A 25,841-nucleotide genomic window follows, 5' to 3' on the forward strand; every position below is an offset into this window, starting at 1 on the left:
CAATGCATAAAAAAAAAATTATGTTTTTTTCTCCTATAGAATGTCTGACATTTTTAGCCTAAGTGTAAAAATATGAGAATTATGACACACTTAGATTATTCAGTACAGAATTGTGAAACATTAACTATCATGACGACCCCCCAGCCCACAATAGTTTGTTATAGAAAAGCTTTGCTTTCGTATAAAGTCAGAAGATTTTTAATTAAATAAAATCATTGTAAAGTTTTATTTACATTTTATTTATGAGCTATTAATCCATATGTAAAGACACAAATTGGAGAGAGAAAAAAAAATAGACTTAACCCTACTTAAATTAAAAAATCTACATCGTTGATTATGTCATTAAATGAAATTTTCTAAACACAACATGTAAAACTTATAGGATCTTTTTTTTTATTGTAAGATATTGATGTTTCATAAATAAAAGAACTGCAAAAATTGAGTAACATTTTATTGTGAAAAAGATATGAAAGCAATGAGTTAAATAAAGAATAATAAACAAAACAATAGTTCAGCAGATTTTAACAACCATGACACTCTCTTAATAAATCAAACAAAGAATTTGTGTACAGAAACTCTGAGCCACATAAATCTTCATGTTCCATTAAACTACCTGAAGTAATATGTTCAGGTAAAGATGGTATAACAATGTCAGCATCATCTAAGAAATGGGGAGAAATTCATATTAAATTATGTTAGCATAGTAAGTTTACTGATTTACATGCAGTTTGAAAAATTCGTTAAAAGTTAATTTCTTATTTTTAATAAGTGAAGGCATAAAATTAAAAAAGAAAAATCATGTGTAATGATGATTGAAACTTATTCCAATGCAGTCATTGATCCTCTAAAATCATTGATTTCAGTACCATTTTTTTCAATATTAGACATAAATTCATACAACTAATTATTAGTTATGGAGTATCAAATCAATTTTTTAATTAAAAAGGTATCTTAGATAACAGAGACTGAAGAGAGTACTATTAAGGGTATCAACTAGTAATTAACAATGGGAAATCTGCATTGAAGTAATATTTACAAATGTTAATTGATCTGTTTTTCTTTAAAATAAATATTTTCCGACTTTTTTTTTTGTTTGTTATTTATTAGTTAAGAGGTTGAAATAGTGTTTTATATTTATTGAAAAAAATTAATACTAAAGGCTTTATTTGCAACGTGTTAAAAGTTATGTTGATGCTGTGTGTTTGCAAAGGTTCAAACTACAAAATATATTTCAATAATTTGTTTTCACTTGTTCTCCAATATCCTACATTTACTTACAAGACAAGCTAAAATATGCAGTTACCGTATATTCTGGCGCATAACGCGCACCCGTAATTTCGAATACTTTTTCTAACTTTAAGATATATATCGTATAACGAGCACAGCACGAACATTTGGATTGTACATGTGCAATATCTGGTCCTTCAAAATCGTAAAGAAAAAGTTTTTTCCCCTATCTTTCGCAAAAATAAAAGAAATGAATTTGGCATGTATGTGAGGGTAGAGTTGTCCCACCTTACAGATAATACAAAAAAATTGTTGAAAGAATGTAACACCGATATGGCAGTTATTCCCAGCGGATTGACACCATTAGTTCAGCCATTGGAAGTCTGCTTAAACAAACCATTTAAAGCCAATTAAAAAAAAAACAGTGGAACACTTGGATGATGGAGGGCAAGAAAACCTTTACGAAAGGAGGACATATGCGTCATGCAAGTTTGGAAACAGTGTGCGAATGGCTATTAAAAGCATGGGGATGAAATTAGGCCTGAGATGGTTAGAAAATCATTCAAAAAATGCAACATTTCAAATAATCTGGACGGATCAGAAGATGACTGTTTATTTATGGATGAGGGTAACACACATGAAGACAAAACAGATTGTGATGACGTGCCTGAAGAAATAACGGAAGACAAATATAACGAACTATATATGTAATAACGAAAATCAATAAAGTATATAGGTAAAGGTATGTTATTTCTTTAAAATAAAATTATTTTTCTATATTTAAAGTTTTTTAATCTATAATTTTTCATATTCGGCGTATACCGTGCACCCGTAAATTCCAATGTTATTTTTTGTATTAAAAGTGTGCATTATACGCCGGAATATACAGTATCTATTATTTAACACTCTTAGTGGCAGGGAGATATCAGGTAAAAAAATAATAATTGAGATAGAATATGAATATACTGAAACAACTAAATTTACTGGCTAATTAGATTCACCTTAATTACATAACATTTTGATTGCAAATTTAATAAAAACATGAAGACTTAATTTTTTTAATTTATTCAAATTTATTTAAACTACATATTTCTGGAAGAAGTTCTGATAGGGTTTAATTTCTAAAACCAAATATAATCATTGATTCGATTATCAAATATGATAATTTATTATTACTTTAATTATCAAATTTAAGTTGTTTTCAAGAAAAATTTAAATTAAAATTTTTCTTTTTTCCACATAGATTAAATATGTATTATTTTGATACAACAACTAACTTATGTTTAAAAAAATTAAATTACTTTATCTTTAAATTTATTTTCACAAAATTTTTTTATCAAAAAAAAAAAAAAACATTTAAAAAAAAAACTTTTTTTAATTACTAACCTCAATTTTATATGTTTCATAAGACACTCAAATTATACAATTCATTGGACAAAAATTAAAATATTTGTTTAACAACAACTTAACAAAAACAGAACTTGAATTTATATCATTATCTGTATTTTATTAATACATATTTTACTGTTATTTAATGCTTAAAATGAAAAAGAAATCAAAAAATAAATTTTAATAAATATGACATCCAGTAGACCTGAGAATTTAAATTGTCAGTCAGAGGCCAGTAGATTAACAACTTAGTAGCCACATTTTCCTCAAACCTATTGTGTCGGTGAACCAATATCGATAAGTCCTTTTCATTTAATAACCAATTTTTGCAAATTTTTTTTTTGTTTGGATTAAATTTTTTTAAAAATTATATTAAAAATAATCTACAGCTGTAAAAAGTTAATTAACAATAAAAATAAGATAAATATATGACAATATTTAGTTAAGCATAATGAAGAACTTTATGTAAAAATATTTGGGTAGGAAAAATAAAATTTTGAAATGTGTGAATTGTTGAAGAACTCTTCTTCCATATGAATCTCTCCACCACAAATTGATAAATTCTGAAGGATCAAAATTTTGAATGGAGACATCGAACATTTTAATGTTTTCCAGAGTCTCTTTCTAAATTGACGAACTTTTATCATAAAACAATTTTTAAAAACAGCGATGCAAAAAAATTACTGATTGTTTATTAAATTTAAGTTGCTATATTCCTTTTTTTGGATTCACCATGTAACCTCCAGAAATTTCACTGACAAAACCTTATTTTCTCCTTCAAATTTTGGAGTATTTAATTATACATTAATTTTTTACACTACAAAAAATATAAAATTATATTTATAATTAAGTTTAAGATAAATTATGCAAAGCATACCATGAGAACACTGTCGCTTAAAGGAATGGCCAAAGTCACACATATCTCTTGTTCTTTTTCTATTTATACGAGGTCTAACAGCAAGCGACCCCAGAAGACAATTATTTCGATTACCATTTATTTCACATATTTCTCTTTGACGAATGAATGATGCAATTTGGGGATGGCCATTAACATCAGCAAGCATGCTAGCTGTTTGACCATTGTAGTTTTGTGAACTGAAAAAGATAAGTTGAATCAATTTTATAATAAATCATGTAACAATGGAAAAATAGTTAAGATTATGAGTGTTAAGCAGTTTCAAACAAAAATGAAATTGATCAAGCTGAACTTCAGTTAGTTGTGTTACTGAGAATATATAAAATGAACTTTATGAACCAAGAATTAATTATCTTATTTCATACTTAACCTTAAAATGTCTTCTGTATACATTGAGAGTAACATGGATAAATATTTATTTTTTAAACCCAAAATTAAGGACAGTTCTTGAACCTACAGTTAGTTGAAGATAGAAAAATTTATTTTTAAACTCTCTGATAATTTTTCTCAGAAACACAAAAAATTACAATAAAGCTTGAATAAAAATAATATTAAGAAACTAATAGAAAATGTTCATTATCTGAAAAATGATAATTTCAGTATAGCAAAATTTTTTTTATAACTAATTCCTTAGTGTTAGGTTAATAGATAGAAATACAGTATAGAACCCGTTATACGGAAATCAGAAAACCGGAATGAAATTCGGTACATTTTCCCGCCATTTAAAAAAAAATTTTTTTTTTTCCTCATAAGATTTTAGAATTTTTCCTTCTTTTTTGAACGATGTTTACCTTACCATCATTTTGGAAATAATCATTAGTGTATTACTTCATCGTTTTAAGAATATTTTCAAATATTTTTTTTAGTTGGGTTAGCAATAAAAAAAAAACGGCTTTTTGCAGCGATTCAGAAAACCGGAAAAATCAGTTATCCAGAATAGCGATGGTCCCGATCGTTACGGATAATCGGTTCCCTACTGTATATCATGACCATGTCCTGCATTACTTCTCTAATGAAAAATAGCCTGGCAAAGTTCAAAAAGGCTCTTAGGTTAAATTTTTATTAAAATTTAATCTAAATATTAATGGAAAAACTTTTGCCTTCCTATTTCATGATTAGTAAACAGGCTTTTCCTTTTTAAATAATATATATATATAACATCTGTGATTAAATGATGTAGCTTCTTTTAGGTGCCTTTATCTATATTTATGTATAATAGCTTAAAAATTATAGATTGGTAAAATGTTTCTCATAAATTAAGATATACCTAGTTTTATCAAAATATTCCTATGACAGCTTTTGACGAAATCAATATTTTAAAACATTAAATAAATTATCTTTTAATATAAACTTTTATAAGTTCTTCGATATATTTACTATATGGAAATTTATATGCATAGTCATACTTCACTGATAAAAAGAATGTAAGGACATGAACCTTAAAAAAATTTAGTTTTCCGCAAGAATAATGCCATGGCAAATGCGATATTTCTAAGACATATTAGGTTCAAAGAAATTTTTTTAATATATTATTAGAAGAGTGTTTATATATATGTGTACCAGGAGTAATTGTGACATAAAGTAAAAAACTCTGAAAATTTAATATGAAAAAACTCAAAATCAATTTATAAACCACGCATGTTTAATATAATTTTTTGAACAAAGATTTATAATTAAAATAACAACCAATGAAGAACATAACTCCTTTATAATAACTAATTTAAGAAAAAACATAGGTTTTACTAGTATTAAAAATCGAGTGAGTATGAATAGAGATTTTGGATGTTTAAATCACATCAATATGAATCGCATTGGCTAACTATTAAATCAGGTAAATATGAAAATCAATGTTTGATATTATATTTTAATAATTAGATTTTAATAAATCTAATTTCATAATAAAAAATTTTTTTGAGTATATGAAGCGGGATAGTAACAGACTACAAATAGCCGAAATGGCAAAAATCCACCAAACTAAGATAATCAAATTGTGAAGAATTACATCTATGTAAACGTCGCTGATTTAGTAAAATTTTTAAAATTTAAAATCTAGCTTGTGAAACTCTGTTTAATTATAAGCTTTTGTTTCGCGAAGAAAAATCACATGTTCTGCTCTTAGTTTTTAGACCCGGAAGGATGATACTAAAAACCTGGAATTCCGGGGTACACCAGGAATACAGTTACCCATGTATATGCATAAATATATGGTAGCAGCTATGCAGAGACATTTAATATTAAGTTGTATGAATTACTTTGTTATTCTACTAATTTTGGGTTTTCCTATTCTTTCATTACAAGATAATTTATTTAGCAAACTATACATAATTAACTTCTTTTCTATCTTTATTTTGTTATTTCCTGATATCTTCACTTAACTCAGCAAAAAGGTGTAATGATACTGATGATTAAGGATATATATTTTGAAACACACTTTTTAAATTTCTGATGTAAGCAACTAACTAAATTGTGGAAAATATCATTGATCAGAACTTATATTTTTAGAGATTTATAAAATATTGATTATTTATTAAATTATCCGATCAACTGGAGCAGTTAATACATCTTAAATAACAATTTTACATTAGTGAAAATTAACTAAAAATACAAGAAAAGAAAAACTGCACCTCCTCTTTCATACACTAAAAGAAATGACAATAACATTTAAGTTTTAACTCTTTGAAATATTTGAGTTCATTTTAGTTATCACATCGATTTTGAAGACATTAATGAAGTAGAGATTGAAATACCTTATGTTAGATGAAGTCGAGAGAAGAATTCCAACACATTCTGCACTTCCTACCCTGGAAGCTTTATGTAATGCAGTCTCACCCAAGTTATCCTGAAAAAATCACTAGTTATAATAAATGCACATAAAATGTAAGTCATACAAGATTTCCAAAAAGGCAAATACTTATTCTAAAATATGCAAGTAGAAACCAAGAAAATTAAATTTTTATCGAATCCTTTAAAAAAAATCTATATTAACACAATGTCTTTTCTGGATTTCTTTTATAACATTCTGATATTTTGAAAAAAAATTTACTTCTGTTAAAGAAAAATAACTTAGAAGAGAAATTATTTTAAAAAATGAAATTATAGTACCTAAAGTTAATCATTAAACAGTTAAAATTGAATTATAATAATGAAAATTAATTTAATCCTATTAAGAATGAAAACACATAGTTACACCTGAATTTTAAATTTGTATTTTACAGTAATTTCAAACAGTTTTAGTCATAAGTTACAGTTTATCATAAAAATTAAATTATTAATAAACTGGATTTAACAGTCATAAATCTGGTAGGTTTAAAAATATAATAATTTTTATAAATTGATGATTTTCAGTATTAAATTACTAGTCTACAATTGCTATTTACTTGAACTGAAACTTGTAGATGGAAATGACAGTTCAATATGTGAAAACTAAATAAATCAAAGCTACAGTTTTGAGCATAATGAAGGAAATAGAATTATAGTTTTCATGATTTTAATTTGTTATTTCAAAGCTACCTATTAATAACAGAAAACACAACAAATTAAAATATTAAAGGATTAACTACGATTTTCTCAAACTAAAAGTCGAAAGAAAAGAAATCCAGAAAATATGAATATTACATAGTTTTGAAGTATAACGAATAAATGTTAGTTTTTTCCTCACAGAATAGTAAATTAATCACCAATAGAACATCGGGTAAATAATTAAATCACTATAATCATATAGAATATATTCCAAATGTATTGAATTTTTTAAGTTAGGGGAGGGAAGAGTACAAATTAAAATTGCCTTTTAGCTCAGATACACATTCTAATCATTGAATTAATTTGCCCTTTATCTTTAATTTTAATTAAATATAAAGCATTTGAGTTGAAAGAAAAATTTCTCTCTATATTTTTTCATTCTACTTATTTAGAAATATTAGAGACATTTTTAGAACAGGACAAAATCAAAAAAATTACATATATTTATTTTTTTTAAAAAAAAAGATTGATGAGAATACAGAAAGACAAGCAGAATATCCTCTACCACTTCAATGGTTTTTGAAATTATAAATTTAAAATCAGCAGTGTATAAAACTGAAATATTGCATAGTGAATTTTTAAAAACTTAATATTTGTAAAGACCTTACATATGAAGCACATTATTCAAAACTAGCTAGTCTATAGATAATATAAAAAAATTTATTATGAAATACTCTGTTTATTAAAGATAATAAATAACTCACTTTTAATTTTTAGCAGACTGAGTTTGCTTTGAACCTAAGCCCTCACCAGTGGATTAAAAGATAAAATTAAAAAGAATGCTTAGGTTGCAAATAAAAGTAATGCTTACATTTGTAATTGCCTTTTATTTTTTTTACATTAAAAATGTTTTTGCTTTTGCTTTGGATTTTAAATTTTAAGATTAAATTGTTTCTTTCTCCAAATTTTAAACTTTTGGGAAATGATAAGGTATGTTTTTAGCATATTTTTATTTTTTTAAGCTATTGGTGATATTAAAATATCCTTTTAGTAATGGAAGAAAAATTTTTAATAACGAATTTTTAAAGCAAATCATTCTTGTTCTTGGTTTCTACTTAAGTTCAATGCATAACAAATAATAAAATGCCAACATAAAAGTGTATAAGTTTCAGCGAAACCTGTCATCTCTATGAGTTAAAATTGATGATGTTTAAATGTTGCATATTTGCTTCCAATAAGCAGAAAACTTTAAAATTAATTGCAAACCAAACAGAAATAAATTATCAAAACTAACCTCAGACTAAATTTACAGTAACAGCTAAGTACTAATTTTTAATTGCTAACAATAGATAAAAAAAGCTTATTGCTAAAAGTAGTCTAAAATTTTGTTAATTTTTAGTGTCATCACTGTTGATCATCAAAGTCTCAACACACAAAAAAAAAAAAAAAAAAAAAACTCAATAATTCAATAGATAACCAAAACTTCTCCATCTATTCTATATCAGCTATAATTTAAATTGATAATATGGAGAAAAAAAATTCGGAAATTTTATTTCTATGACATGAATTCAAGAATCTGGTTCACAGTAAAATGGATTTGAGTGAAATGCAAAAGCATTAAATAAATAAACATTTGTATAACTGGTTTTTATAAGTAATCTTGAAAAAAACCAAGAAATATGCAAAAGCTAAATTAAAATTATATCAATTCAGTCATAAAGCAATTATTAATTTCGGAAATCTTATAATACTTAAAAACAGGGACAGATGAAAACTGGATCTAAATAAATTCTTAAAAGTAATTTTAAGCAAAATAAAGAAAAGAAAAGCACAGAACTAATATAATATGCTAACTTGCCAATAAAAAGAATTGTTATTAAGAAGCATAACACAGCTAAAAGTAAAAAAAAAACTTTTAAAAACTATCATAATTAGCAGGTAAAAATAATCTACTGAGTATTAACGATAAAATAATTTTTCAAAAAATTTTTAAACTTTTTTTTCTACGGTGCTAAGACAAAATTACTTTGTATTTCATCACAAAAATTCTTATATTTACGTTTAATCTTTTACTAATTTTTTAAATTTTATAAGCTATATTTCTACTTCATAATATTGCCCCCTCATTTTAAAAAGTAGGCTGCTTTTTCAACAATTTTAATTAATCATATTTTCACGTACATCATAATTACAAATTAAGACTTATTACATGATAAAATATAATAAGTAATATTAAATAAAACTAATAAGATAACAAATTTCGCTGAAACAAAGTGACATAAAATACAATAGGTAGAAATAAACACATAGTACACAAGTGAGTTCCCGACCCATGAATTTAATTTTCCTTCGATGACAAAAAAAACCTTCAGTTAAAGTGAAAACTATGAATTCTCTTATAATTCATTCATCCAAATTCAGAATTGTTTCAGCAATTATAAAGAATTAAAGAAACTCAATATTAAAGAAATATACTCGATATTAAAGAAACTTTGAACAGAAAATTAAGATACTTAAAAACAGTGTTGTCAAGTAAGATAAGATTTTTGTTCCAAAAAATCAAATTCAAAAATTTTAAATTGGCAAATGGATCTAACAGATCAATTCAACTCACAGAAAAAATAAATAATTTTATGCCAAAAAACACTAACAAAACAAAGCAGACATTCAAACATATGTAATTTTTTACATAATGTTTTAATTGATACACATTTTGTAAAATTCTTATTAAAAAAACAAATTGCATCTTGAAAGGATTGACACAATGAGCCTTAGATTATTGAAATTCATATTCTATATATAAAGAATCCAACCTTGAGAAATGCTTGAAAATTGATATAAAATAGATTTTTCAATAAGTACATTAAGGTCAAAATTTCAAGAAACACTACATTTCACTGAATAATTTAAGACTTCAAAACTTAAAACAGTTACTACATGCAAATATGTTCAGAAATGTAAGTCAAATCCAACGAGAGAAAAGTTTGCTTTCAATTCAACAAATGAAAAAACTGTATCAATTGCTTGAATGCTAGTAAAATTAAACTACATTTCAAAATTAAAAATTAAACTATTTGATCAAAACTTGGACTGAGCCAATTTTATGATCAGCAAATCAATTTTGATTTCTGCATGAAAGGTCTCAGAAATAAAATGAGTTGTAAAATTGCATAAATTTTTAGCCAAACAGATGAGAAAATCCAAAGGATTCACGAAAAATCAAACCAATATGATATTCCATGTGCAATAATAATGAAATAATGTTGATTTTAAATAGTTAAGAAAAAACTGCAAAACTATCTTTAAAAAAATAATGTAAAAAAGGTACAAGGTTTATTTTGAACGAAGTAAAATGTATAACAAAGTTGATTTTGAATGAATAATTAAAATAAAGTAAAACTGATTTTGGAGAAAAAAAGCAAAAATGGAACGAAGTTGATTTTGAATGAAGAATTAAAATGAAACAAAGTTGAGTTTGAATGAAGAATTTAAGAGAAAAAATGCTTTTTGGTAAATATTTTCCTAACACTGCAAGGGGATAATTTAAAACCCAACATTATTACTTCAAAAATAATTAATTTCTATGTTGCAACTGTAATCCATGGTCCCTTACCGGGAAGCCAAGGAGATTCAAACAAAACAATCTTTAACACCCTAGGCACCATGCCTGCTATATGCAAATGAAGATCTTTATTTTTATTTTTTCATCCATCACCAGAATTTGAACGCCAGGCTGGATATTCTAACTGCAAGCTATTTTTAGCTGAAAAATTTAGGATAGGTCATTATTTAATAACAGAAGGTTAACATGCTCACGAAAATTTCAAAATTAAAGTTTTATAAACTAAATAGGAGAACCTACAAAGTGGAAAATGAATAAGAAACAAAACAAAACTTAGTGGTAACTTTCATTAAAGCGTAATATCCTGATAGATGAATTCAAATTTGTTTTACTTACATTATTGTTAAGATATCGACAACAATTCTTGTTAAAATTTCCTTCCTTTAAAAACAATTGTTTGCTAAAAGTTTCAAACATTCAACTACTTAACAGTTGGCATAATTTCCAGAGTAATTCAGCTTTCATATTTCATACACGAATACTGTTTTTCTATTTGTTTATTTCATCTTACATTTTACGCATTTTCAACTACATCTATCTTATCAATACATTTATTAATATTCCAATTGTTTCTACTCTATTTTATCATCACTTTCTTAACCATCCAATTTTCTTTTTCACTTCATCTTATTGATACATTTCCATTTTTATGTAATATTTTCTTTATCTTATCAATACATTTCTTAATATAAAAACAAAATAAAATTCCTAATATTTCCAGCTTGCATTTTTTTCAGTATTTTGTTATTATGGTAGTTTACTAATTGCAAGCATACAAATTAAAAGCAAAGCAGTTGAGCAAATGCTGACACTTTTTAGGCCATTTAATATTACTTCATAGCCTTTCGACAGCAAAAAATATTTCATATTATTTACGTGTATTAAGGATTAATCAAGTATTCTGCAGTGCAGAAATTGAACTATATATATATATGAATGCAACTTATTTATAACTTTCACTTTAAATTATGATATGAGATGACAAGCTTATGTTTGGACATGTCTTTCTTCGAATGATATTCTATTAGAAATAAAAATTATTTCATTGAGACCTACAAGACTTGGAATACAATTTATGTAACTATTCTTATTTTAGGTTTCAGTGGTGGAAAAATTCTTTTTTTTCTTTCAGTGGTGGTAAAATTCTTTTTTTCCTTCTTTTTTTTTCTTTTCAGCTTCACAAATTCTTGCTCTTCATAATTTATTGACTTCATTGTTTACTTGTCTTCTCTATAATATAAACAATTTTTATGGCTTACGTGTATCAATTTTTTTTATCTAACTTCTTTACATCATTTCCAAACTTTAAAATGTCTTCCTACTTCAGTTTTTACCTCACGAAATAGTTTTTACTCATAAATAAACTAATTACTGGTTATCCTCCACCAGGTACAAAAAAAGAGCACTTTTTTCAAGTGTACTTTTCTAATATAAAAATACTTTCTTTTGATAACTGCAGTTCACTAGGAGTTTATAATATGACGCCATTTTAATAATAATAAATATGAATAAGTTTTTATTACTGTTAATCCATAATATAAGGATGGAAGTAACAAATTGTAATTTTTTTTTAATAACAACTTACATCTTTGCTTAATACAAAGTTTAAAACCAATCCTTTTTAAAATCTAACAATGTTTTTTTATTCAAAAAAACTTCTTAAACAACTTTTCTGAATAGTTTACGTCATGGATTTTTAAAAAAATTTATAATCTTCACTTGATTTGAACTGCAGGTTAATTTATCATTGAAACTCCTCCTCACCTTTTATTATTTCTAGATCAAATCGATTTTCTTTTTCATTCAGATAACGAAACTGACTTTTATTTTCAAGTTATTTTTAAAGAAAACATGTCACTTTTTAAAAAAAAATTTTACACAAAATATAATAACTGTATTAAGTGTTGATTTCTGCAAAATGCTGGTTATTATCTTTCATTCACAAAACATGTTCATAAAACTTAAGGATATATCCTTTTATGCTTCAGCATGTTCTCAAATTTTTATTGTAAATTCTTATGTATTGAAAACTCTGAAAAAACAATTTTCTTTGTTCATCTCATAAAACTTCGACAGGAAACAAAATATTTAAGAAAATATATTTCTTACCAAATTAAAAAAGCAATTGGTTGCCAGATTTTGAATGCATTAAGAAGTAGCTTAATTTAGGGAAAGTTTTAAAATAGTATATTTAACCATTTTAAGTAATTTTTAAGACTTTTTGCTACTTTATAGAAGATTTTGGGAGCTTGTTTTAAATAAATCTTTAAAAATGGATGTAGTTGATAAATCTAGCAATCGATTTACTGCTTATAAACTCACACAGATATAATTTATTTAAAAATTGAAATAGTAAAATAAAATGTAACAAAAGCAGGATAGGAATTGTACCTCTCAAGGTCAAAATTTTTTTTTTTTTTAGTATCCTTTGTATTGATTTGTTCAATAAACCAAAACTTTTACATACTTTTGAAGAAAGACCCCCATAAGAATAAAATATTCAAGAATCTCAATGTTAAATAGTAGAAGTTGAATTCGATGTTAAACATCCTATAAAAATCTAATAAATTATCACATTCAAGCAAAACAAATAAATATACATAAATTATAACTTCTTTGCCAATATACAAATTAAATTCTTTGGAATTGTTTAAAGTGATGTTGAAACAAAATTCAATACTCTGATACAAATTTTTTAATACCAATGCTTACTTGCAAAATTAAATTTTATAGAGATAATTTAAATTATGTAGAATTTTTAAATTCAGATAAAAATAAAGTCATGCATTCTTTAAATTCTAATCAAAAATGAAACATTTTAAAAATAAAAATAAATTTTTTCCTGATCCAAATAGCAGAATCATAATCCTGATATAAATTAACTTAATAATCCTGATATAAATTAACTTAAAACGTAAAAACGTTAAAAAAAAAAAATTATTTCATGAATTATTCATAAAATAGTTTAAAAATTCCTTTTCAAATAAATAGCGAAATTATAAGAAAACAATTTAATTCACTCAATCTGTATATGCAGCAAAGAAGTTATTTAAAGGTGCAAGAATTTGCAAAGGTGCAAGGTAAAATATACATATTTCAAACAGCACACTATCAATAAATTCTTGACAATAATATAATTGCAAAATATTTCTTTAGATAAAACTTTTTAATTTAAATTAGAGCATATTTTCTTAATTATTTGTATAAATATTAAATTTTATATTAACTTCCTATTTCATTTAAGTTTTAAAAGAATAATGTTAGAGTGATCTTGCAATTTTTGGTTCTACTTTTCTGAGCATTTACTGCAAATAACTAATGAAGTCCTTCGTAACAACATCTTTACTGACTCCAACGAGTGTAACACCTGAAACATATTCTTGCATCACTGAATTTAAAGTGAGTCCACAAATGACAACTGCATGAAATTGCATGTTTTTGCTGGCATAAAAATTAATATACAGTAGTAGATTCCTAACAATCTCAACTTTTGGCATCAATATTAAAAAGACCCAAGCATCGATTAAATGCACTGAGTGACAGAAATACAATTTATTCAATAGATAAGTAGAAAACCACAAAGAAAGATAAAGCGACTTGTATGATACTTTAGTTGTTTATCTAGATAATAATTACTCAAGTATCAAGAGAGTTTTCTATTTCTTGATCAAAAACTAATTTAAACAAGATATTTAAATGAAATCAATTATTTTCAATCCATTGTAATACAATTAGCTACAAATGAGCTCAATGGCTAAGAGAATATAAAACAAGTAGCAGATAATAAAAATGTTCTTAAGTCAAAATACTTTAAGAGAACTATTATAACATTTGACTTTCATTTTATTTAAGATGAGACACATATACAGTTACAGATAGCAGTATTAAATAAAGTTTCACCCTAAGTCCCGGGCAGAATAATAGAGAGAAACCGTAATTGGTACTTACTAGAAAAACATAAATAATAATTTAACATTAAAGTAATTCTTAATCCAAATAAAAGTTGATAATTTATTTAAATAATTTAAAATAAATAAATTAAACAACTAAAAAGACTTTTAGATTTAAAAGAAAGAGATACAATTTCATTAATAAAAAATTATTTTATCAAAAATAATGATGTAAAAAAAATAATAATATGTCGAAACATTTATTTTAATAATTTGAATAGTTTTGAAAATATATAAATAAGTGTCAATAATGAAATTATTGATAGTGAACAGTATGAAACAAATTTTAAAATGTGAATAAAATGTTAACAATAAAATAATCACAATAAACTTAAATTACTTTTATATATGAACTGATTGCAGCAAAATGAATATGAAATTTAATTATTTTCATGCATTAAACAAGACTTAAATAGTTACTTAATCTACTGCATAATTTGATTTCTTGAGGACAGAGGCGTAATGAATAAAATATATAATAAAACTTAAAAAAACTAACTAAAATTTTCAGATATTGAAATATTTATTTAGAATATGAAAGATTTAAAAACAAATTTTCTATAACCCATGTTGAAATCCTATCTGGGTTTACAACTTTCAAAGTTCAACTCCGTAGCCTTGTTCTTTTGAATACAACACAGAAGACAAGGGAACTCCTGAATCAAGCATTGAGAGAAACTAGCCATCGTGGAGGACATTTTGATTGAACTAACTCGCATTTGCGCACACAGAGAGGAAAACCACAAAAGTCTCCTATGGCCAGACAGCAAGGGAACCCTAGCCATGATCCGTCTACCACAAAGGATATTTTATGTCAGCATTGTGAGAGCAGTCAACACTGCACGCAGCGAGCTAAGTGTAAAATTCATATCAACCAGTCATTGATGGGATTCAAACCTACGTCACCTCATTTAATGCAAAAGCTCTATCCGCAGCTCAGTTTTTAAAATTTGTTACATTTTGACTAATGTTGCTGTTGAAATCAACCTAGCAAAAGTCTTGCTGATAAAAAGTAAAAGACCAAATAGCCAATTTCAAAGGGAAAAAAATCCCAACATATCTCTAAGTTTCATCATCATAGTTGGACAGACAGCCCAATGTGGGCCAATGCCTCCCTATCTCTAAGTTTAATTTAACGTAAATTAAAGGCAATCTTTATAATTCTCAATTATGTAGTAACTAACTGGTTGTTGAATGCAGAAGATTACCTTGCTAGTTGCAGTTGTAATTGCAGCTAGATATAAGTTTTTAAATAATTATAAAAATTTCCTGTATGTATATCAAGCAATAAAAAATGAATACAATAAGCTTATTCTTTTAGATTTATTTAATAAACTTATTCTTTTAGATTATTTTTAATGTTCTCTAGATGAACGTTATGATTTTTTTTAGGTAGTCTTGAATTTCAGGCATTTAAATTTGTTCAACATACTTATATATACAATTTGTTTAATTAAGAAGCGCAGTATAAACACTATAAAATATGCCTTTAACAAATGAGAAAAAAATAAAAAACCTCAAGAAATCAAATTATATTTTCTTCATGCAAAGCAGTAAAGAAAAGATTTTAAATTAAAATAAAGAAATAACTACTATTACTAAATTAATTTAAAAAATTATGGGGAGGAAACATGTAAAATGTACATATTTCACTAATAGCTTCCATTGAAAAGTAAAATTGATGAATAAATTACTTGAAAATTTCAGAACCAATATCAAATTTCAAGTTCTAGACTAAGAAATTAAATTTTGCATAATTACAATTAGTGAAATATGTCATATTTACAACAATGTAATTTGTAACAGCATTCTTTCTGCTCTAGCAATTCAATAAAAAATATTGAATTGCAAAAAAAAAAAAAAATACTTAAAAAGACAAGAGAAAATCTTTCAAAATCAAAAATAATATTTATTTATTTCCTATTTACTTATGTTTAAAATGTGCTAACTCCTCAATTCGGAAAGAAAAGTGTAAAATAACACTCTTAAGAATTTTTTTTTTTGAAGTAAATTACACATGATTGTACGAGTATTACATGTGAAGCTATGGTTAAATTTTATTTGGTTAAATCAGCAAAATTGTGTTTAAAATACAGCATGAAGGCTTAAGCCAAAAAATTTGCTTTTGGTGTAATTTAGAATTTGAAAACAGAAAATCACTGAATAAGCAAAAATTCTTGCATCAAAATACTTCAGTTTTTTCTGCAAATGGCTTTTAACAATACTAAGAGATGAAATTTGGAAAAAATATAACAGTGAAAAATATCATATTAGCTAATAATGCCTAAAGATAAAAAGCTACAACCTAATAAAATAAATAGCACATCAAACCAATTATATATTTCTCGCCGGTTTTCAAGGGGGGAGGGAAACAGCAGAATGAATGCAGTTATTAAATATAGGGTGTTGTGTAAATTTCACCTCAAATATATATTTTTAGAATCTTCCCAAAAATGGAGTAACAAAAACATAAATAACACCGATATACAGTAGGGAACCGATTATCCGGAACGATCGGGACCATCGCTATTCCGGATAACTGATTTTTCAGGTTTTCTGAATCGCTACAAAAAGCCGTTTTTTTTTTTTTTTTTTTGGTAAAACCAAACTAAAAAAAAATTGGGGGGGGGGAATAATCTTAAAAAGAAGAAAAAACGATGGAGTAATGCACTAATGATTATTTCCAAAATGATGGTAAGGTAAACATCTTTCAAAAGAAAGAAAAATCCTAAAATCTCATGAGGAAAAAAAATATTTTTTTTTAAAATGGTGGGAAAATTTATGGAATTTCGTTCCGGTTTTTTGGTTTTCTGATTTCCGGTTAATGGGTTCTGTACTGTATTAATATGTACATATTGAGGTTAACAAAATTAATTTATAGGAGAGGAAAAAATATCATTAAAATTATTCCAAGGTACATTTAAAAATATCATTAAAATTATTCCAAGGTACATTTAAAAATATCATGACTAGTTCGATTCTCATATAAAACTGAAAGTATTTACAATAGGTATGCTTCATCGCTTTTCATCAAACTAGTTTTCACCTTTTTAATATTGTTTTTCTCCGACTCTGATTATCATTCTTAGGATTTTAATATCATGATCTTACCCATGAAAACTAAAATGCTGCCTATAATATTTACTTTATTTTTGGCAAGAATTCTAAAATATACATTAAGGAGAGTGATTAGAGAACACCCTATATAAACTATTTATGATGCAAATTGCTTATCAAATTAAAAGACATACTTTGACTGCAGAATTGAGACCAGCCTGCAACAGCCATAAAACACAGTGTGGATGTCCACCTTCAGCTGCACAATGCAGAGGTGTCTGGAATGTTGTTGATGATTGCATATTAATAACATTGGGTTCATATGACACAACTTGCCTTAAGCAGTCCAACTAAAAAAAATATATTATCCATTACTAATTTTGCATTGTTCAAAAACTGGATAATCACAAACTAAATAACAAAATATTTATGCTATTTGCTTAAAAAAAAAAAATCTCTGACATTTTTTCTCTTTAGTTTTATTTTATTTCATAAGAATTTTGTTAATATTTTGAAGTTTTAAACTTTAAGATAATAATCATTATTTAATAAGTGTTTTTTTTTTCTTCTCTACATTTAGAAAATGCAGCTGATAGAGTAATCTTATCTATATATCCCCTACTTTCATAAGCATAGCACACACAAACAATCTAGAAGGGATGAAAATAAAAATTAATGTGTCCATCAGGAAAAAGAAAAAAAAATTTTAAAACAAATGTAAAAAACATAAGGACTTCGAAAGCACAATTAGTTAGTTATTAAAACCCTTTATTGTACAAATATAATTCCACTTGTTTTGAAAGTCATGGTAAGTATATCAATAAATAAAATATTAGTTATTGCACACTAATAGATGATTAACAAAAAAGAAAACAAAAAGGAAATTAATTGCCTCCTTTCTATTTTAGTCTAAGACTGTTTTTTGCTGGCTCATAGTTTTTAAAACAATTTTTAAAATACTTTTTATTAAAATAAAATTAAAAATATCACCTGCATTTTCTATTATTTTCTAGCTCCAGTTTTAATTTTTAAAACATTTAAAGTGCCATTTTTTTGCCTTCTTTCTATTTTTGTCCAAAAGACATCTTTTTTTTATTTTTCTGGCCATCCTTTTAGTTTTTAAAACATCGTAAGGCATCAAAAAATTATTTAGAATAAAGAATCAAAGTAAGGCATTTTGAAACATCAAAGAATTTTTTTTTTTAAAGAAAATATATCATTCGTGTGCTATTTTTAAAACATATCTTTTTTTTTCTGGCTCTCATCTTAGTTTTTAAAACATTTAAAACGGAATTTTTTTTTTTTTTTTTAAATCTGCAAAATCAATAAAAAAAAAAAAAAAAAAAAAAAGAAAGAAAAAAAAATAATGTCTTTTTTTTATATTTATTTTGAGGACTTTTTTCTGGCTTTTGTTTTAGTTCTCTAAACATCGCTTAAAATGCGTGTTTTTTTTTGTAAGTGACATCCATTTTTTCTAGCTATCGTTATAGGTTTTTTTTAGGCATCATTCAAAGAGCAAATGTTTTTTTATTACTATTTCGTGTAGAATTTTGCAATTTCTAAACATCTTACTTATTTTTGGCATTATAACTTTCATTTTACAATCATTAGACATTTTCTGAAAATTCTATTAGCTGATTCATTATATATTACAAAAATTAAGAGCATCTTTTTTCTTAATTTTTACAGTTACAGATTTTTTTCAATAATAATTAGATTCATCAATTAATAACTTAACTATATAAAATATCATCAATTAATCATTATCTTTTGAATCTTTGTTTAAAAACTTTTTTTAAACTTTTATTTTTTTCTTATTAAATACTTTATTTTATTTTGAGCACTGACATACTATTCAGTTTTCAGCAATGAGGATTGGAAAATATACGTCCTTTCAAAACCATCTTTGTGAATGTCTCTTTCAGAACAAACTATCTAAACGATTACACAAATCTCCCATTTATATTCTTCTGTAGTCCCAGCTGAAATCACAATGATTGCTTTAAACTTGTTCTCGTGTTTTTTTTTCTAGCATTAGAAATTGTTTTTACTTAATTATTTTATTTATAAGGTAAGGTTTAATTTTAGCAACTTAAAACTGATGGCTTCCAAATTCTTTTTTTCCGCGATGGAAAATGACGATTCATAACTTTTTTTTGCATTCCCTCAACGATTTTTGATGTAATGGTAAACGAAATCGCTGTGCAATGGAAAATAAAAGGTAACAACACAATGCTGAACTCAGAAAAAACTGCTGGTATCATTATCGTCATCAAAAAGCTGATCACAGAAAGTAGCAAGACGAGAATGGAGATGTAGAGGGCGAACGTTGCACCCACACTTTCTACACGGGTCAGCTTCACCAGTCGTCTTCACTAGAGCAGAAAGCACAAAGAAACAATATTTCACATTTTTTCTTTCTTTTTTTTTAACCCACGTAATGATGTTTTCATTTAACCGAAAATAACTAGAAACTAGATTAACGACTACTTCCGTATTTTCAGGAGAAGTCACAAAAACTGAAGTTTTTGCTCCATTGTAAAATAATGAAGAGGCGTGTTCGTGTTTGCTAACAAAACGCTTGCCCTAAAATAAATATTGGCTAGACTTTTTTGATAAACAAAAAGCTTAATAAAAATATATAAAAAATAATACGGGTATGTTAACAAAATTATCTTAAAATACTCAATTTTTTGTTCTATGCTAGAAATAAGTCTTTTTGTATTACAAAAGAGTATTAATAATAGGACATTATAATATTTTGATGACAAAGCGAACAAAATCAAATAGTACTTTGATCAATAGAACAACAAGAGTTTCGTCGAAATCCATAACTAATCGGATGAACTGATTTATTATTAAACAATTTAAATAAAAAGTTAAAAACCACGATGCATAACGAAATTTTAAAGATATGTATGTTAGCAAAAACAGCACTTCATCAGGGGACACTGTCTGCTAACACACTGGAGTCTTTCAGTAGATTTATTATTATTATTAGGGGTGTAATGAATAGTGATTCAGCCCAATACTGGATACTCAGTCAAAAAAAAAAAAAAAAAAAAAAAAAAAAAAAAAAAAAAAAAAAATAGGCCGGATAGCATTTTTTAAAAATTCATTAATAAATATTATGTTTTATACATTAATAAGCTTCACCATTATTGAAAAATAATCAAAACTTAGCTGCATTGTAGGTATGCAGTAAATGCAAAAATATTAACAGAAATGTTTACGATAATTAAAAATTTTAAAGATAATTTAAATTAAAAATACTAACAATAATTAAATTAAAGTCGGAAAAAAAGAGAAATAGAAAAAAACATATCCTTAAAACAAAACCTTATCGCTAAAAATAGTATTTCGCTGGAAAAATGATATACGAAGCTTTAAAAGAGATAATGTTTTACAGAAACGCTTTCATATAAACGCCCATAATTTTTTTTTTTTTTTAAAAAAAAAAAAAGAGAGAGAAAAAAAGATCATATACAAGAGTAAAACAGAAAAAATAAAAATCGGTCTTAATTCTTGAAAGAAAATTTTAAAGTTAAGCATTTCAGTTTTCCTATATCGTATTTTCAAGAAAAAGTAAAGATTAAAGTCTATTAGAATTGCTCTAATTACAGCGTTATTAATAAAAACTCCTATAAAAGGATTATCTTTTTTTGAAAAATAAAAGCTAGATAAAACCAAAACGAAAATAGTTTTTAATTTTTAAATGAAACTAAAAATCTCAATTTTACTTTTTCACACGGCCGTATTTTTAGAAAAAAGTTCATCCTTGGTAATCAGCAGAGCAGAAAAAATACCCCTCTTTTTTAATGTTTCAAAATTATTTGGACGCTCTTGAAGGGGTAGGAGAGGGCTCCTGAAATTGTGAGTTTGTGACAAGGGAGAATAGAGAAACAAGAAATATGAGAACGCACATTCTGAATTTTTATTATCCAATTAAATGTTTATCTAAACTACATTTAACAATAAAAAATCGGGAATGTGAATTTTTCACTTTTCCAATATAGTACAAGGTTCCGCGGTGTGTTTCGATTACGACACACCATGGTACCCTCTTCAATCGAAGTTATTCAAGCAGAACCTATTCCTCATTACAGAGTCACGTTACTTCAGATTTTTTGTGAAAAATTGAAAACAAACAAATTCATACGAAACCTTTTTTTTTAAAAAAAAAAGAAAAAGAGTAGGTATTTTTGTAAAAAAGGGTGTTCCGATTTCGTGAAAAATCTAATAAATTTCTGCATTTAAAATTACTGCAGATGTTAATGAACTGCAGATGTTAAAATTACTGTCGAATTATTTTCTAATTTTTCTAGCCTGATTTTTTTAAGTATGCTGCAATATATTTTGTGATGAGGAGAAAAAAACAGTCATTCAAGCAATTGTAAGTTGAAAATTATGAAATAAAGACATTATAGACTATGTTTTTCAAAAGAAATTAGTCCAGAGGGTCATTTTTATAAAAACAATAATTCGTGAAAGAGTTCGTTTTTGCTGTAAAAATTTGGGAAGATTCAAAGGAACAAAAAAAAAAGTTGTAATAGTAAAGAAACTCCAGATTATAACTTATCTTATAATATACTGTTGTTAGAGTTAATATAAATGTAACGCGTGTTGATAAGGAAAATTTAAATCACGTTTAGAAAATTTCCTATGAAAACATAAAACTGTGTCTTTTTGTTATTTAAAAAAATATCTAAAAACAATTTAATAAGTTATTGTTGTAATAAATTTATTATTTTTGATCATAGGTTCCCAGCCTTTTCTGAATCACTGCCTAATCTGCCAGTCAAAAAATTTTTAATGCCCCCTTAAAAAAAAGAAGAAAAAAAAAAGGATGTAAACAAACCACCAAAGTATTTTTAATTAGAAACTCTTTTTATTATACTAATTTGGATAAAAACAGATCAAATGCAAAAATTTTAATTGTGTATGCATAAAAATAAGACACTTAGCAACTTAAACGAAATGTTTAATTAAATATTTTTTTCATGAACAATAATGGAAATTTAGTAAAGTCGTTTATGATTTTTATTGCCATTTTAAAATCAATTAAGTGGGTAATTTAATTATAGTATTTTGTGAATTAAAAACTTTTTTTACAAAAAAGATAAGCACTTTAAATAACAGGACTGCTTTAATAATAAACATTATACTCTGAGTTAAAAAGCAAATAATTCTTTGACAATAAATTAAAAAATTGATGAATTTATAATATGTATTTTATTTTAACTTCATCTACAGTATGCAAACAGTGCTCTAGAAGTTCTTAACACCCCTAGATATCCCCTAGACTTCCCTATTATAAGTCTTTTCTGCACACCTGAAGGCCACAGCACCCATCTTGGTTCTAGCACAGGGTCTCTTAAATTTTGTTACAACACCTGTTAGTTTGACCCCATAATATTTACCAAAATTTCGTTGAATCTCATAAGCAAAACCGATAAACGTGTAAGTAAAACTTTCAATTTCTTCACAGGAACTGTAAAATACTATTGCAGTTTTAAGTCTTTAATTTTAAGACATAGAAGAATGTGTAAATTTAAAATGAGTAAAAAACTGAAAAGTGTCATATAATAATAAAAACGTGTTGAAATGTGTTAGTTTTTTTTTTTTTTTTTTTGTCTGTGTTGCCGTAATCTATTTTTAGATACATTGTATAAAAATATTTCACAATTGTAAAATTATTATAGTAAGTTAAAAAAATTTTGTGTTCCTTGCTGTAAGTCCCTTGACCCTAATTGGGGTCCGTAGCTACAGTTTAAGAAACTCTGATCTAGCTAATATGTAAACCTATCATAAACTTTAAAGTTTGATTCACAAATACATTTTTCTTGTAGAAAAACATGAAATCTTTTTAATTTCTAATTTTAAAGTTGCCTATCAAATTTTAAAACTTTCCTAAATATGCTTATATTCTTTTGTGATACAAAAACAATTAGATTAGAATTAAAGAAAAAGCTGTAAAGTTGTAATAGAATCATAATAATAAAAACATATATTTATTAAAAATGCATTTTTTTTTGTATGCATACATCTTGAATAATTTATTTTAAGCAATACTTATACTAAATCATTTTATTGGAGAAAAAAAAAGCGTAATTTTAAATTACATCAAATTGCTAAAATTTCTTTAAAAAAATTGCAAATTGCCTGGCAAAGTAATTTCTTAATAGCATAGAATAGAGAAAAAAGTTAAGCATCAAACATAATCATCATATTTTACTATTTAGAAATTTTTTGACTTAATTTTGAAATGTTACTTCTTCATGAATGAAGTTAATATTATTTTCATCATGTCACATTCTAACTATCTTTTCCTTTATTGAATTTAAAACATAAAATACGTAAAGTAAAGTATCATTACAGATCAGCACTAGTAACACTAATTAGTTCATTTTTGGAATAGCATAATTTATAAATATATTTTGATAGATATGATATAAAAATATTGTTTATAAATGAAATATTCATTAAGTCCTAATTATAAAGGCTGACGTCAATTTAGAAATACTCATTCTTTAATAAGTAAAGGTATAACATCAATATAAAACTTAGAAGTAAGCAAGAATTTACATTAGTTTCAAATTTTTCTCAAAGATATATTTGTAGATCAGAGAAAATATACCTATAAAAAAAATAAAACATTTTACCAATAAGTAAGAAAATAAGATTGTGGAAATTTTAAAAATTTACTCCTATAAGAAATTTAGACCATATGTAACAAAACTTTCTGAGATAAGACATATATACTATGTGCTACATAGCCTGAACAATTATTCATTATAGAAAATTATAGCAATTTTTGTTATTTATAAATACATTGATTCTGATTTTAAAAAAAATGCAAGATTTATCATTCTAACTGAACACATATAAAAGACATTTGATAAATACATACAGTTTTACAAAACTCAAGTTTTAAAACATCAAAAATATTTGTTTCTGATAAGGCTAAAACGTTTAAGATGGAGAAGTTTTTTCCCACAAATATTAAAATTACGAAAGCAAGTTAAAATTTGCAAAATATAATGTCTGTTTAACATGCACTGGTTTAATTCAACAACCAACGTTAAATAGTTAAAGATAAAAAATATATACTTGAATTAGAATATTAAATTCAGCAGGAGAAAAAACGTGCTTGAATAATATCTTTAAGGTTCTAATTTTATAAATTTGCTTTTTTAAGGCTCCGTGTAGGAAATATTGAACATATTTACATATAAATACAAAACACAAAAGACTCACATGACCAGAATAAGCCGCCCAATGAACAGCAGACCAATTCTTTAATGGATCTTCAACAACTAAAAGATATTTATTGGAATTAAGCAAATTAGTAATACTTGGTACATCACCATCTTTGCATGCTTTGTGCAAAGGATACATATTAAACTCCATTATTTTTCTGGTAAGGAAAAATCTTTCCTTATATATTAAAATAAAAAAAAGAAAATTTAACTTTTAAAACAAAAAATAATATAAAGCTTTTGATTAAGAAGTTTACTAATATGTAAACTTTAATTCAAATTTGAAGAAAACTCTATTACAGTTGCTCTAGCAAAGAGATTTTGCCGCGAAATAACGCAAGCGCAAGCAAACGTATTTGAAAATATACAACAATGCGGCGGCTTGGCACGACTTGCAACATCCGGGTCCTTACAAGTTGCCAAATCTGTAGAATTATTTCGCCAAATAATAAACAAGATTTCGCGGTTTTTTTGAAAATATCTTTGAACTGATTTATATTAACGTGTTCTTCTACTTCTGTTGCTCAGTCAAAAAACTAAAAATAGAGTAGAGATTTAAAAAGAGGAAAAAGTTCGTCGAAAATAATTATTCCTTTCGATACGAAAATTAAGAATAGTATAAATAAATAAATTTTAAAAAAACGGAACAAATTTTGAATTTCAGTTACAAGCGTAAAATTAATTTTTAAATCGTTAAAATTATAGAAAACATTTTAAAGAAAATAATCGAAAAAATATGTCAAAATCTAAATACATACCGTAAAATGCTTCAAATAAATTTTTTTCTTCTTTTTTTTTTTTTTTTTTTTTTTTTAAATATATATGAACGCTTGCTAAAAAAAAGGGGTCAACAAATTAATAATTAAATTGTGTTTTTAAATTATTATTATTATTTTAACTTATAACAATTATTGTTTGTCACGCTTCGTATTGAATTTACTTTAGTTCATAAATTGAGAAAA

General features: G+C 25.5%; 1 protein-coding gene across 1 annotated transcript; it reads right to left on the bottom strand.

The window, feature by feature from the left end:
• Positions 1 to 434: 434 nt before the first annotated feature.
• On the bottom strand, positions 435 to 25,248 carry LOC107436108 (uncharacterized). The gene is made up of 5 exons (XM_016047684.4): positions 24,878 to 25,248; positions 17,815 to 17,970; positions 6,280 to 6,371; positions 3,494 to 3,711; positions 435 to 661 (listed from the first exon to the last, which is right to left on the bottom strand). The coding sequence occupies exons 1-5, from the start codon at positions 25,028 to 25,030 to the stop codon at positions 522 to 524; spliced, it is 759 nt and encodes a 252-aa protein (XP_015903170.2). The 5' UTR covers positions 25,031 to 25,248; the 3' UTR covers positions 435 to 521.
• Between the last annotated feature and the right edge of the window lie 593 nt (positions 25,249 to 25,841).

The sequence above is a fragment of the Parasteatoda tepidariorum genome, chromosome 3, assembly GCF_982258835.1.
Source record: "Parasteatoda tepidariorum strain Cologne lab strain chromosome 3, Ptep-v5.0, whole genome shotgun sequence".
In the NCBI taxonomy this organism is placed as follows: Eukaryota; Metazoa; Arthropoda; class Arachnida; order Araneae; family Theridiidae; genus Parasteatoda; species Parasteatoda tepidariorum.